The sequence below is a fragment of the Thunnus thynnus genome, chromosome 17 (genome assembly GCF_963924715.1).
Source record: "Thunnus thynnus chromosome 17, fThuThy2.1, whole genome shotgun sequence".
Classification (NCBI taxonomy): domain Eukaryota; kingdom Metazoa; phylum Chordata; class Actinopteri; order Scombriformes; family Scombridae; genus Thunnus; species Thunnus thynnus.
The window spans coordinates 26,535,614-26,548,259 of record NC_089533.1 but is presented as its reverse complement, the minus strand read 5'-3'; the positions used below and the strand labels follow the sequence as shown (position 1 = coordinate 26,548,259).

Below are 12,646 nucleotides of genomic sequence, written 5' to 3'. Positions count from 1 at the left end.
GGTTGTGTGAATTTGACACCATTAAATACACAATATGAGGCCTATATTCCTGTTAAAATCTCCAATTAGTTTGCAGTTATTTGTGTGTTTGCATAATTACTTTAACAATTATTATGAAAAAGATGATGGTGAATAAAGGCATCGGAGCAAACAAGCACTGTAAACACAACACATAGCAGAATATATTTCAGTGATTGAACCCATTAAGTGAACAGGCAAACACTGTTTCAAACACATCTTTGAGAAACATGTAATAATGTTTGAAGCAAAATTTGTTAATGTAGCATCTTCAGTGTTAACCAACAGTGGTAGTAAGACGCTAACATCTAACTAGGTCCGATGAGCAGTTGTCTTGAATAATTCAGAGAATGAATTAATGTATGGTTGAACAGTGACAATTTATTGCCTCGACTTATACACGATAATATGCAAGACTTTAAGTTTTAAAGAATGGAAAATAAAAAATAAATCAATCAAATCAGAAAATAAACAGAAATAGTCCTTTATGGAGGTGGAAAACCTCCACTGAAATGTTCTTTAGTTCACTAAATGTCCCTTTAATCCGTGGGGACTCCTTCTGATTAAAGAGCTCAAGAGTTCAGTTCAAAGTTGTTTTGTATCCATTCCAAACGTCTAATGTCACTACTATCACTACTACCCGGGTAGGATAATTAATGTGTGTCTTATCTGTAACCCAATGAAAATGGGTATCACTTTAAATCAGATGTCCTCTGTGGGCAGTTCCTATGGTCTGGCCAACACCGTTTCTCCAACCGGCCACAGGGTCATGAGCTGGGCTCGCCATCTTTGATTCTATCTGGTCACAAAAAACCAACCTACACAGATAGTGCAGGAAAATAAGTTATTCAGTTATCTTTATGTGTCAAAGATGAGATCTCATTAAGTTATTTTCTCCCTCAGAATATCATACATCATATAACCAACAATTAAGGATATACTTGTACTAAAATGACCATATTTTAACAACTGGTAATTTTAACATGAACAATTTACCATGAATTTCTTTAAAACAGATGTCTTTTTAACTTTAACAATATATTCTTTACAATGAATTTTCCCTGTCACATTAACATTTCTATACTTAAAGTAACAGACTGCTTATTATGAATTTCTTATGTCAAAACAATTAATATTTTAACATTTACCCAAATTATTTGCTGTATTGTTACATTTCTATGCACCATTTTAATGGAACTGGTGACTTAATCAAGAAAATGAACTAAATTATCCTTTATGATTCACTTAACATGTATACCTAGCAACCAAAATCGGTTAAATTACCATTTAATGGCATTTAAAACATTAAAGTGCACAATTCCCATTAAAACATATTAGAAAACAGTGCAATGGTCCTTTAGAGTTTTGACCATGGATCTATAAAGACAACGAACACGGTGTCAATAGCTCCATTAGCCAGAGCTAGCGATTAGCTTAGCGACTAGCTTAGCCGTTAGCAGCTAGCGACTAGCGATTAACAGCTAGCGATCTTTTCAGACTATAAATACAATGAACCAGTTGCTCTAAAGCATTTAACAAACATTAGACCACATTTTTACAATCATCGGTTGGTTTCTATGAAAAGTATCTTGACTCAACAGTAAGTTTGCTGCAGCTTCCCTTCACAGTGGTAAACAACAACAGACTAGAAGACAACATGGCAACTCACCGGAGGTTCTCACTTGACAGAAGTTGTTTCCCTCTCGCTCACAGTTGGACTTCTGTTAAAAGAGAAACTTATTAGCATTGTTACATGGACATTTATGGACTTTTATGACTATTTTGCGGAGTTTCATACCAAGAAATGCTCGCTTTTTCTGTTGTTTACATGCTCACACGTCTGCTGTGTTTGAGAGTGCTGCTGCGGTAAAACAAAGTGGGCACGTCGCTCCCTCAACATAACAGGCGTACAATGTATATGCGCCCCCTTGTGGGAACAACATGTAATTACATCTCTAAATCACATATGGGTTTTGTAGCCCCATAATCCATGTAGGTTACATTAAGTAGGCAATTATCATTAAAAGGTGGAATGTAACCAAGTGCATACTGTAATTAGGTACAGTTTATAAACTTAACTTGGATATTTCCATGTGATGCTACTTTATACTTCTACATTATGTTTCAGGGTAAAATAATGTACGTTTTATTAGTTACTTTGAAAATGAAGATTTGTCACACAAAACATTTCTAATCATGTATGCCTAGTTATAAAATAAGATGAAATGTTATAGACTCTACCCAAGTGGTTAAATTAGCTCCACCTCAACCAAACACTAGAATTCTGCTGATACAATAGCTTGTTGCGCACTTTAAAGGAACGCAGCTTCCTGAGGATGAACTGTCTGCACTGCCCTTTCGTGAAGAGAGCATCTTTGTTGTTTGACCAGTCCAGGTTATTTTTGATTTGCACCCAAAGGTACCTGTATGAGTCTACAATCCCTACTTCCTCTCCCAGGATGATGACAGGGGCTGGGGACTTCCTGCTTCTACGAAGGTCTACCTCCAACTCCTTGGTCTTACTGATATTGAGCTTCAAGTGGTTGTTGTTGCACCGTACATGCAATAATTGTTACTTTGAATTAAAGAATACATTAACAATTTTTCAAGTGTGTCTTAAAACAACAGTCAGGTGTCCATATGAACAGTAAAAGAGGTTTTCCTCACTGTATTCATTCCTCCTGTTCATATTGGATATTAAAAGATCCCCTTCAAATGTGCTTTCAATGTAAGTGATGGGGAACAAAATCCACAGTGTGTCCACACAGTTATTTTGTGCAAAAATGCATTTAAAAGTTGATATGAAGCTTACATGAGGCTTCATCAGTCTGAGTTAGTCATATCAAGTGGATATCTGCCACATTTCTTTTTAGCATCAAATTCCCTCTTTGTGTTTCCTCGGACAGTGTTTCCCTGTTGAGCTGTGGTGGAAGCATAGTCACAAAAAGAGGAACTTTGGCACTAAAAAGACTGTAACCTTGAAAGATATAAACTTGATTTGACTCATTTGGACACTGAAGCTTCAAATTAGCTTTTAAATACATTTAAAAAATGGAAATTGTCTGAAAAAACTAAACACACGTATGAAATAATACACAAAACACTGCTGGATTGAAGATTAAAAATTATTATTGTACAATAAGGAGACAGAACACACAATGATTTCTTCTCTCCGAACAAAAAGCAAACCTAAATTTTTATAGTTGGAGAGGAACAAAGAAATGATCTGTGATTGGACAACGTATATTGTCTTAAACACTTTCAACCAATTGGCATAAGGCCATGAGATGTTATATGATCTGGTCACGCATGCACCTCATGCATGTCACACATATGGAGTTGTACATTCTTAAGACAAAGGAACCCAGAGAACCCCAAACCAGATGTGGCTCTTGACCCCTTGATGTATTCTGCTTATACCAAAACCCAGAGTATTACCTTCTTGGGCATGAAACCGGATGGAGAAGGCTAGTGAGGCCTCTCAACAATAACAAAAGAACATGTCTGTCCAAAAGCACACAGAGTTACAGAGAAAATGTAATGATCTCTCTTCACATTTGTATATTAAAATGATAAGCCAATCCTTTGGTCTTTCATTACTTTTACAGGTGGACTGTAGCTTTTGGCCCCCATCACTTATATTGTAATTATGAAGGGATCCTCTAATGGTCAGTATGAACAGAAGGAATGACTACAGCAAGAAAAACATGTTTCAATGTTCACTTGAGCACCTGACTCTTGTTTTAGTTTTAAGACAGACTTGAAAAGAGTCTGAGTACTTTTGCACCACATCAGAAGGGGGCGATATTACACCAAATGAGATAAACACCAACCATTTTCAAGAAGAAGAAGAGCGGAAATAGCAAAGTGTCGCACCGGTGCTGTTTCACTGTTACACATTGTTGGAAAGTGCTGCGCCAGGAATACTCTCCAAATCTCACAGTAATACAGGTGAAACAACAAACTATCTAAGTATTTATTGATAAGTACAGTTAGTACATGAGCAGAGCAGTGCATGATGCACCCAGAGAGACTTAAATGTGCTACATTTCCTGTCAAAACTCGTTATAGTTGTGTAACTTAATGTCAACTGAGCACACTTAGCTTTGCCAGCTAACTGACTCTTAACAGTTACAGCACAGAAAGAGATAACTAGTTAGTAGTAAATGCTAATAACTATCGAGGCAGACAATGTAAGAGAGTAAAACACGAAAACGCTTGAAACCTATAAAATATTAGTTGCTGTTACAAACGTGAAAATGTGGCTAAGCAGCAACATTTTAATGTCTAATAGCTAGTTTAACTACATCCTAGTTCAGTGTTTTAAGCCCAAAACATCTCACTCAGGTACAGCTGACTCTTGTCTGTGCACAAACAAGTCACATTTAGCTCAGTGTTAAACAGTATCAGCCTCTTGTCAGTAACTCAGAGTTCAAGTGTTGACTGCTGGTTTGAAACTAACAAACTTAAGTCTTTGTAACGAATGATAAGTTAAAAGCTGGTGAGAAGGGTTGTAAAGAGCAGAGAGCAACAGTACAACACTCCAGAATCAATCAATCATCAATTCAACTTTATTTATATATCACCTTTCAAACCTTTCTTATTTTCTCCACTTGTAGTTTATCACCTTTCATTATCTGTTTTAGCCACATTGTCATCTTTGCTTCTTTAGTTTGGTTCTTCAGGTAGAGTCGCTTTGTTCTTTTGTCAGCTGTTTCCTCGGATACCTGCTGAAAGCCCAGCTTAGTCGGTGAAGTCTGTGTTTGTTCAGCTTTTTGCAGCGTCTTTAATCATTTTTTGTCCTTCCTGGTCCGGTGAAGTCACCTGTAATGGCCAAGCTCCAGGGCTTTGAGTTCTGGAGGAAGACCCTGAAGGAGGCAACCTATGTGGTGGCACCCATGGTGGACCAGAGCGAGCTGGCCTGGCGCCTGCTGAGTCGTCGGCACGGTGCTCACCTCTGCTACACCCCCATGCTGCACGCTCAGGTGTTTGTTCGTGACGCCAACTACAGGAGAGAAAACCTGTACAATGAGGTTTGTGAGGAGGACAGACCTCTCATCACACAGGTGAGGATCACTGATTGTTACTGATGAGAGACTGAAGAGCTGGTTTTTATATGCAATTGTTTTGTCATCACAGGCTTATCATAAGGCGATTCATGTAACATATATATTTCCTCACTCTGTGCTGATAGTATTGATGTTAAACACAGTGTTGCATCTCTGTCAGTTTTGTGCCAATGATCCGGAGGTGTTCATTAAGGCGGCTCTGCTGGCTCAGGACTACTGCGACGCCATCGACCTCAACCTGGGCTGTCCACAGATGATTGCTAAAAGAGGTACACACACTTCCTACAGACATGAACCCCTCAATGTCTGATTTTGATGACTCCCCCTGGTTGTCTCAGAAAATACACTAATCTTCAATATGCCAGAGTGAAAGGAAGACTAACCTGTCTTACTGCTTGTTTTTAAGGCCACTATGGAGTTTTCCTACAAGACGAATGGGAGCTATTAGAGAAAATGGGTAAGTTTGTGTTTAAATCTGTAATATTTTTGGTTCAGTAAACACATTAACAAAAGAAATTTCACTATTTCCTGTCTGTTATGATGACAAGTCATGATCTCAGGAGGTAAGTGTTGGACTCAGGGATGATGTAAGATCAAATGTAAATTCTAAAACCTGCAAATTGTAAAAAAAAAAAAAAAAAGTCACATTTCTTGCATCAGTGTGCCACTTGAGCCTGAAACACCTAAAATTCTCCTTACTTTACAGTGAAGGTAGCCAACGAAAAGCTGTCGGTGCCCATCACATGTAAGATCCGTGTGTTCAAGGATATTGAAAAGACAGTCCGCTACGCCCAGATGCTGGAGAAAGCTGGATGTCAGGTATGCTTTTTTTTTTTTTTAACAGATTGATTCACTGTCCTCTAAACAATGAGAAATATGTCAGAATGTTTGTATTTGTCTGTAAATTTAGCTATGAGGAAAGGATTTAAAAATGTGGCTTTGTTGATCCTCCATCTGTCTCCCAGCTGCTGACTGTGCATGGCAGAACCAAAGACCAGAAAGGAGCAATGACTGGTATCGCTAGCTGGGAGCACATCAAGGCCGTACGGTGAGTTACCCTCACTTTGTTTTAATCCTCCACCTGTACTTAAGTTCAAGCGGAGCATAAACCGATTTATCTAACCCTTCCAATTGTCCAAAACTATTAATCTACTGCTTTTTTATGCAATATGTTAAAATAAAATCAAATGACTGGAAGTGCTTAACATTTGCCTCATACTTGAAAACATATTTTTAATACCTGATGTGTGTTTTTGCAACAGGAAGGCAATAAATATTCCCGTGTTTGCTAATGGCAACATTCAGCACCTGAGTGATGTGGAGCGCTGCATTCAGGAGACAGGAGTGCAGGGAGTTATGAGTGCAGGTTTGGAACATGTATTCACGAGGTCTCATTTTGTAACAAGCTGTGTTCCTTTCAGACATTTTTTTAAACTAATTGGTGTTAAAAGACAATAAATAACAATGATTCAAAATGTGTGTTTATGCTCAGGGTATGCATTGTTCTTAAATGTATTCTCTGTACATTTTTGTGTTGTTTTTAGAGGGGAACCTCCATAACCCTGCACTGTTTGAAGGACGCAGCCCCCCGGTGTGGGAGATGGCTGAGGAGTATTTAGAGGTGGTTAAGCAGCACCCCCCCTGCAGCCTGTCCTACGTACGAGCCCACCTGTTCAAGCTCTGGCACCACACGTACGTCTGTCTCCCTCTGTGTACATATACATTTACCTTACTGGCCCGAATATTTATTTCCTCTTTCACAGCAAAACGCATTACAGGAGCCGTCACAAACTCCTGTAACCCAGACTGGGCTGATGAAACTATTTTAGGACTGACTAATTCTAAAAGATAACTTTAAACACAGCTTAGGAAACTCACAACAACCAACCCATGATGTAGCACTCATAATGTAACAGGCTCACTCTGTAACGCAGAGACCAGACTCCATCCAAATAATATCTACTGTGTGTTGGGACCAGTACGATAATTATTTAGGACCAGTGGACCTTTGGTAGAACTTGACTAGAAAGACTAGAAAGCTGCAACATGTATTTAATATAGTTGGAATAAACCTAGTTTGTTTTGTTTTGCCATGTCCACCACTTTGGTCCAGACTGAAATATCTCAACAGCTATCAGATGGATTGCTATTAAGTTTGGTACAGACACACACGTCTCCCTCAGGATGAAAGGTAATGACTTTGATGATCCCCTAACCTCTAGTGCCATCATCAGGTCAAAATTTCTATCTGTCCAATACTTTGGATTATGATTCCCATCAGCCTCAGCTTTGTGTTTAGTGCTAATTAGTAAATGTTGGCATGCTATTGAAGGGGTTATGTTAGAAAACTAGGTCATTCAACATGTCGAAAGGCAAAGTGTTTATAGCTCTGAATCTGAATATTGATCTGCAGCCTTGTGATGTGTGTGTTAGGCTACAGATCCACCAGGACCTGAGGGAGGAGTTGGCCAAGGTGAAGACCCTTGAGGCTCTGGCGGATATCAGCAAGCAGCTGCGGCTGCGCTGTCAGGTAACAGCGGTTTTAAAAATGCATGAGAGAGGAAGTGGAAACAGTGAATTTGTCGCTCTGTAGCAAAGTGCTCAGCAGCACCAGAGAGAGGGAGAGGGTTAAAACAAAAAGCAGGGAGACTTTAAAATCTCCAGAACCAGGTCAGAAACAGCAGGTGTACTTATACTTGCAGGATGAAGGAGGACTGGTATAGATGGTCTTCTACACCAATCACTGTATGTGTCTCCCTACAGGAGGAGATAGCTAAAGGAAAGGATGTGGAAGAGAAGGAGAGCAGTCTGTCCTTCCCCCACTGGATCTGCCAGCCGTACATCAGACCAGCGTGAGTCACCACCCTCTCTTGTTTTTATTGTCTATAATTGTTTCACAGAGAGAGCTTCATACAGTTATCACTGATCTGCGTAGGAGACATCGACTCCACAGTAAACAAGCTTAGATAGGGAGGTGCAGCTGAGTGTCTCTTAGACCTTGTTTACACGATAAATACTAGTGTAAATGAACATCAAGACACATTGTGATCCGATCACTCAAACTGCTTGCTGAGGTGGTCTGGGACACATTTGACCATATATCTTTTGTAGTGTAAACGCTAATGCATCCTGATGCTTTCCTGACAAGGACATAACAGGAAAATCTGTCATCAATGCAGGACGTGGTGGTTGTTTTGGTGACAGCGTGCCAACTCGAAATTACTTTCTACTGTCAATCTCAACAGTTGGAATATTTATATTAGTTCTTGAAACATTTTTGTCTTCTTAGCTAGCCCGTGTGAAACAAATCTAGTGCTTGTCTGGCGACAGATTGATGTAATAACTGCGCGCCGGGCCCTTTGATCTTCTAGCGGAAGTGACGTAGGCAGTAACAAAGTCTGAACACGAGTGGTCAGCTGGACGCCTTGGAGACACATGATAGACACCGGTGTGAACTCACCGAAACGCATTTTAAACCAAGTGTAAACAGCCTCTTACCTTCAACTGATTACACGCCTTACAGGCCAAAGGACCCGGTTGCCAACGGTAACAGCCAGGGTTCAGAGGTGAAGAAGACGGTGTGTCAGAAGAGGGCACTGGAGGACTCCGATGGGACAGCTGACACACTCTCCAAAAACAAGCAGAAGAAGAGATCCCGCAACCCCAACAAGAACTTCTGTCCTGAGCAGAAACGTGAGTTTAACCAGCCGAGTTCCTCCTTTGAAACATACAAGCAGAATCTGACAATCACTCTTCTTTCTTCCTGCAGCCAAGTACATCAAATGTGAGCAGTGTGGGAACCCAAAGGTAAGCAGACAGTATAATCAACCAACACAGTGTCTTTATGCATTTCATTTGATTAGTAGTGGTCCCCCGCTAGCGTCTCAAAGTTTAAATCAACTCTTTATGTAAAAATGAAGACATGTCCTCTTGTAAAGGCATCTATGCATGACACTCATGCATGTATGTGTTGTATTATGTTTTGTCCCAACTTTTAAAAAGAAACAATATATATTAACTGCATGTGTTCTATCACTAAACCAAGTTTTATTTTTCACTGCAGGGAAACAAGTGTGTCTTCAACCTGTGTCGAGGCTGCTGTAAGAAGAAGGCTTACAAAGAGGTGGCAGACTGTCCAAGTCAGTGTACACACACACACACACACACACATACACACACACACAACAAATAACAGTCTCAGCAAAATCTGCAGATGAGTGCTGCAAACCTGTGTGTTCTCATCAACTGCAGTTAAACAGATATTCTCAAAACAATAACAAGACTACCAGTATGGAAATAATTCACTGGTTAGTCGATGATCAGAAAATGAATCAGTGACTGTTCAGTTTAAGTCATTTATCAAGTAAAGGTACCAAACATTTGCGGTTTCCATCTTCTCAGTTGTGAAAATGTGCTGCTTTTCTCTGTTTTATATCGTTGTAAATTGGACTTTTTTTGACTGTTGGTGAGACTAAAACCCCATTGAGACTGGATGAAATGCTCTCTGTGCTCCTCTATGATTTAACCATGGGGAAAATGACAGGATATGGTCTGTAATAGACATGGACATTCAGCAGGACAAAGCCAAAAGCCTCCACAGGGGGGCACTGGAGATTTGAAGGTGAGGCAAAGATGCTGTTTGAGTCAAAAATCGTCCTCCTTCACAGTCAAATGTGAACACACAGACATGGAACACATATGATATGATTTGCTGTGACTTACACTTCCTGAGGATATCATTATCTATAGAAATCAGAGAAAAAAGAGGCTTCAGAATTTGACTGAGAATCATCACATTTTTAAGTTTCTTCAGTATCAAAGTAATCAAGTGATAGTTGTCTGTACATCCATGGACACATTGTAAACATGAATTGCTAATAGCTAATTCAGCATACTTGGAGCCAATTTGCCAAAATGTAAACAAATGTGGTGTAAAACCAGAGCTCAAAAGAAATACCTGTATCTACATTACAATGACCCATGTGAGCTTTAATGGGATTTTGCTCTCTGATAGTTAATTTTTTTCTGTCACTATATTGGCTCTTAAATAACCCTGTATGTTGGTATTAGTATGTTTCCATCTACCAAATCAGCACAAACAGTTTTGACTTCCTTCATTTTCACACCAAAGTCAAATTTCGCACCGACCATGGAAAAAACTCAGAGGTCCACTTTAAGATATATCACTTCAGACGGGATTCAAATTACAGGAGGATCAATGAGTTTGCTGAAAAACAGTAGGTCATTTCAGCTGCAAAATAACCCCTCCCCTAGAGACATAAATCCAGTACAAATGGGGCTTTGTCATTATTTATAAAAAAAAAAATAAAACCGATTGATATTGAAATAGTCTTTATTTGCTGTGGTTGACAGGCCACGGACTGAGGTTCAAGACCAAGGCAGAGAAGCGGAAAGCTGAGGAGGATGAGAAGAAGGAGGACGAGAGGAAGGAGGGCACAGAGACGGAGAGAAGCTGCAGCTCTCCTCGGCCTCTCTCAGATCCACTCACAGAGCTGCAGGAGCAGTCAAAGGCACAGCTGCCACTATGAGCAGGACAATGACTATCTCTACATGCACAAACCAAACTCTCAATATGACTCTGAGCTGTCACTGGTTATGACTAACTCAGTTAAGGCCGCTTCTCTGATTAGACTCTCTGATAGACACCTGGGGATCATCTCATATTAAAACATCCTAGAGACATTTTGATATCAAAAATTAAAGTAAGTTCACACAATATTCTTGTGCCACTAACATTTCAGCCATCTTCATTATGTTGTGTTACCCATTGAAGAACAGTTCAGTCCAGATGTTCACTATAGTACAGATCAGTGCAACAAGGCTGCTGTGTGGGGCTACTTTGGTTTATTTTGCTGCTGCTGAAGACATTAGTGGGCAAGCTGATGTGTTTATTCAGCCAATAGTGAGATGTACTCGGAGGGTAATTAAGCGTCATGGGAGCAGGTAACCAGATTCATGTGTTAAGTAGAGGTGGCCATGATTAGTGAGGATGTACAGTATACTCACAACACAGCTGCTGCTAGGTAACCTCAGTGATAAGTGTCTGTCTGTACGGGACTGATGGTGAAATATGGATGGACATCGATCAGCAGACCAAAACCATATTTTTTTATGTGATGTGGATTTCCTAGAGAATGATCAATTTGGGATTTTTTTTTTTTTGATGGGACAGTTGGGAAGTTTCCTCATCTTTTATTTTTAAGACAAAGATTTTATTGGGAGGATGAATTTTGGGGCAAAGTTGTTACTGAGCCACCAAAGTTAAAAGATTCCGATTGATGGAGAAAAACCCTGTCTTCACAGATTTTATTTCTTTCATTTAAGTTCATGAGTGTAGTTGCATTTTCAACTCATTAGTTGAACTATTTATTTTTGGTAAAAGTTTGCCTGTAGTACATTGTCTCATGTTTGTGCCTTTTGATGAGAAATACCACTGCCTATTCAGATATGAACTCAAGCTCATAAGGGGAAAAAGGGGGAGAGAAGGATTAAAGTGGTGCTCCATCTGCTGTTGTCTAAGACATGCCCAGTGACTACACGGTCCAAAGAGATGCATTTAAAGGTGCTACCTGTGTAATTGTGCATACAGTGTAAAAAGTCATACCACAACATTTTGGGAAAGGTACTTCTTTACCATCCTACAGTCATCTAAGCAGCTCAATATCAAAGTCATCTGTGTAAGTGTTTAGCCTAGCTTAGCACGAAGTTTGGAAGCTAGCGCAACTCTTATCAAAAGTGGAAATAAATGAAACTCCAAAAACCTTTACTCACTGTATCAGAAGTGAAAAATTACATATTGTGACACATGACTTTTGGATGTTTGGTGACTAGCTTGTTTGCTAATAAGACAACATGTAAAAAACAGAACAAGCAAGCTTTGGAGGATTTTTTTAAAAACTTTTGGTGGAGGCTAGCTCTTTCCTGTAGTAGCCTTTTGCTAAGCTAGCCTGAAAATGTCATATTTTTCTGAACACAGAAAAGTTATTTATTGTCTCATCTCACTTAAAGGCCCTGAAAACTTGGTTTCAAGTATTTTTTTTTGACATTAAATAATCATGACATAATAATAAAGGAGTTCAATTTTGTAATAAGTCACCTTTAGGTATTATTCATGACAAATGTAACACTCAGAAACCTGGCAACACAAGCAAACAACAGTTGAAATCCAGAAATTGCTAAATCCTGATTGGCGCACAGTATGTGACATCACCTTTTTTCAGCTGAGCCCCGCCTACGTCAAACCAGTCCAAAAAGCACTGATACCAAAACTGTTCTAACTTTGAGAGTAAATAAATAAATAAATAAATAAATACATATAAATAAAAAATCCTCACGTTCAAGTTCCTCTTGTTGCTGATGATGTTTGCTGTGGATAAATAATTACAGCATTTATGAATTAGGCAGATAAAAACAGTTTCATCAGCATGTCAAATGTTGACTGATGGAAGGCGAGCATCACAAACAATGTAGTTAAGCATCAGCAGCATGCAACGAGTCAGGATGCTTATCTTATCTAGCAGTGCCTTCTGAAGTGAAAC

At 39.3% G+C, this 12,646-nt stretch overlaps 1 protein-coding gene and 1 long non-coding RNA gene across 2 annotated transcripts; one reads left to right on the top strand and one right to left on the bottom strand.

The window, feature by feature from the left end:
- Window positions 1–379: 379 nt before the first annotated feature.
- On the bottom strand, window positions 380–1,938 carry LOC137167857 (uncharacterized). Its single transcript, XR_010924203.1, has 3 exons — window positions 1,817–1,938; window positions 1,688–1,739; window positions 380–836 (listed from the first exon to the last, which is right to left on the bottom strand). It is a non-coding gene; the product is annotated as an uncharacterized lncRNA (long non-coding RNA).
- A 1,924-nt stretch (window positions 1,939–3,862) lies between these two features.
- Window positions 3,863–12,216, top strand: dus1l (dihydrouridine synthase 1-like (S. cerevisiae)). The gene is made up of 14 exons (XM_067616500.1): window positions 3,863–3,969; window positions 4,839–5,084; window positions 5,248–5,356; window positions 5,494–5,544; window positions 5,794–5,906; window positions 6,053–6,135; window positions 6,350–6,453; window positions 6,632–6,779; window positions 7,521–7,617; window positions 7,851–7,939; window positions 8,611–8,780; window positions 8,857–8,894; window positions 9,151–9,226; window positions 10,461–12,216. Exons 2-14 carry the CDS (start codon window positions 4,848–4,850, stop codon window positions 10,634–10,636), a joined length of 1,491 nt encoding a protein of 496 aa, XP_067472601.1. The 5' UTR covers window positions 3,863–3,969; window positions 4,839–4,847; the 3' UTR covers window positions 10,637–12,216.
- The last annotated feature ends 430 nt before the right edge of the window (window positions 12,217–12,646 follow it).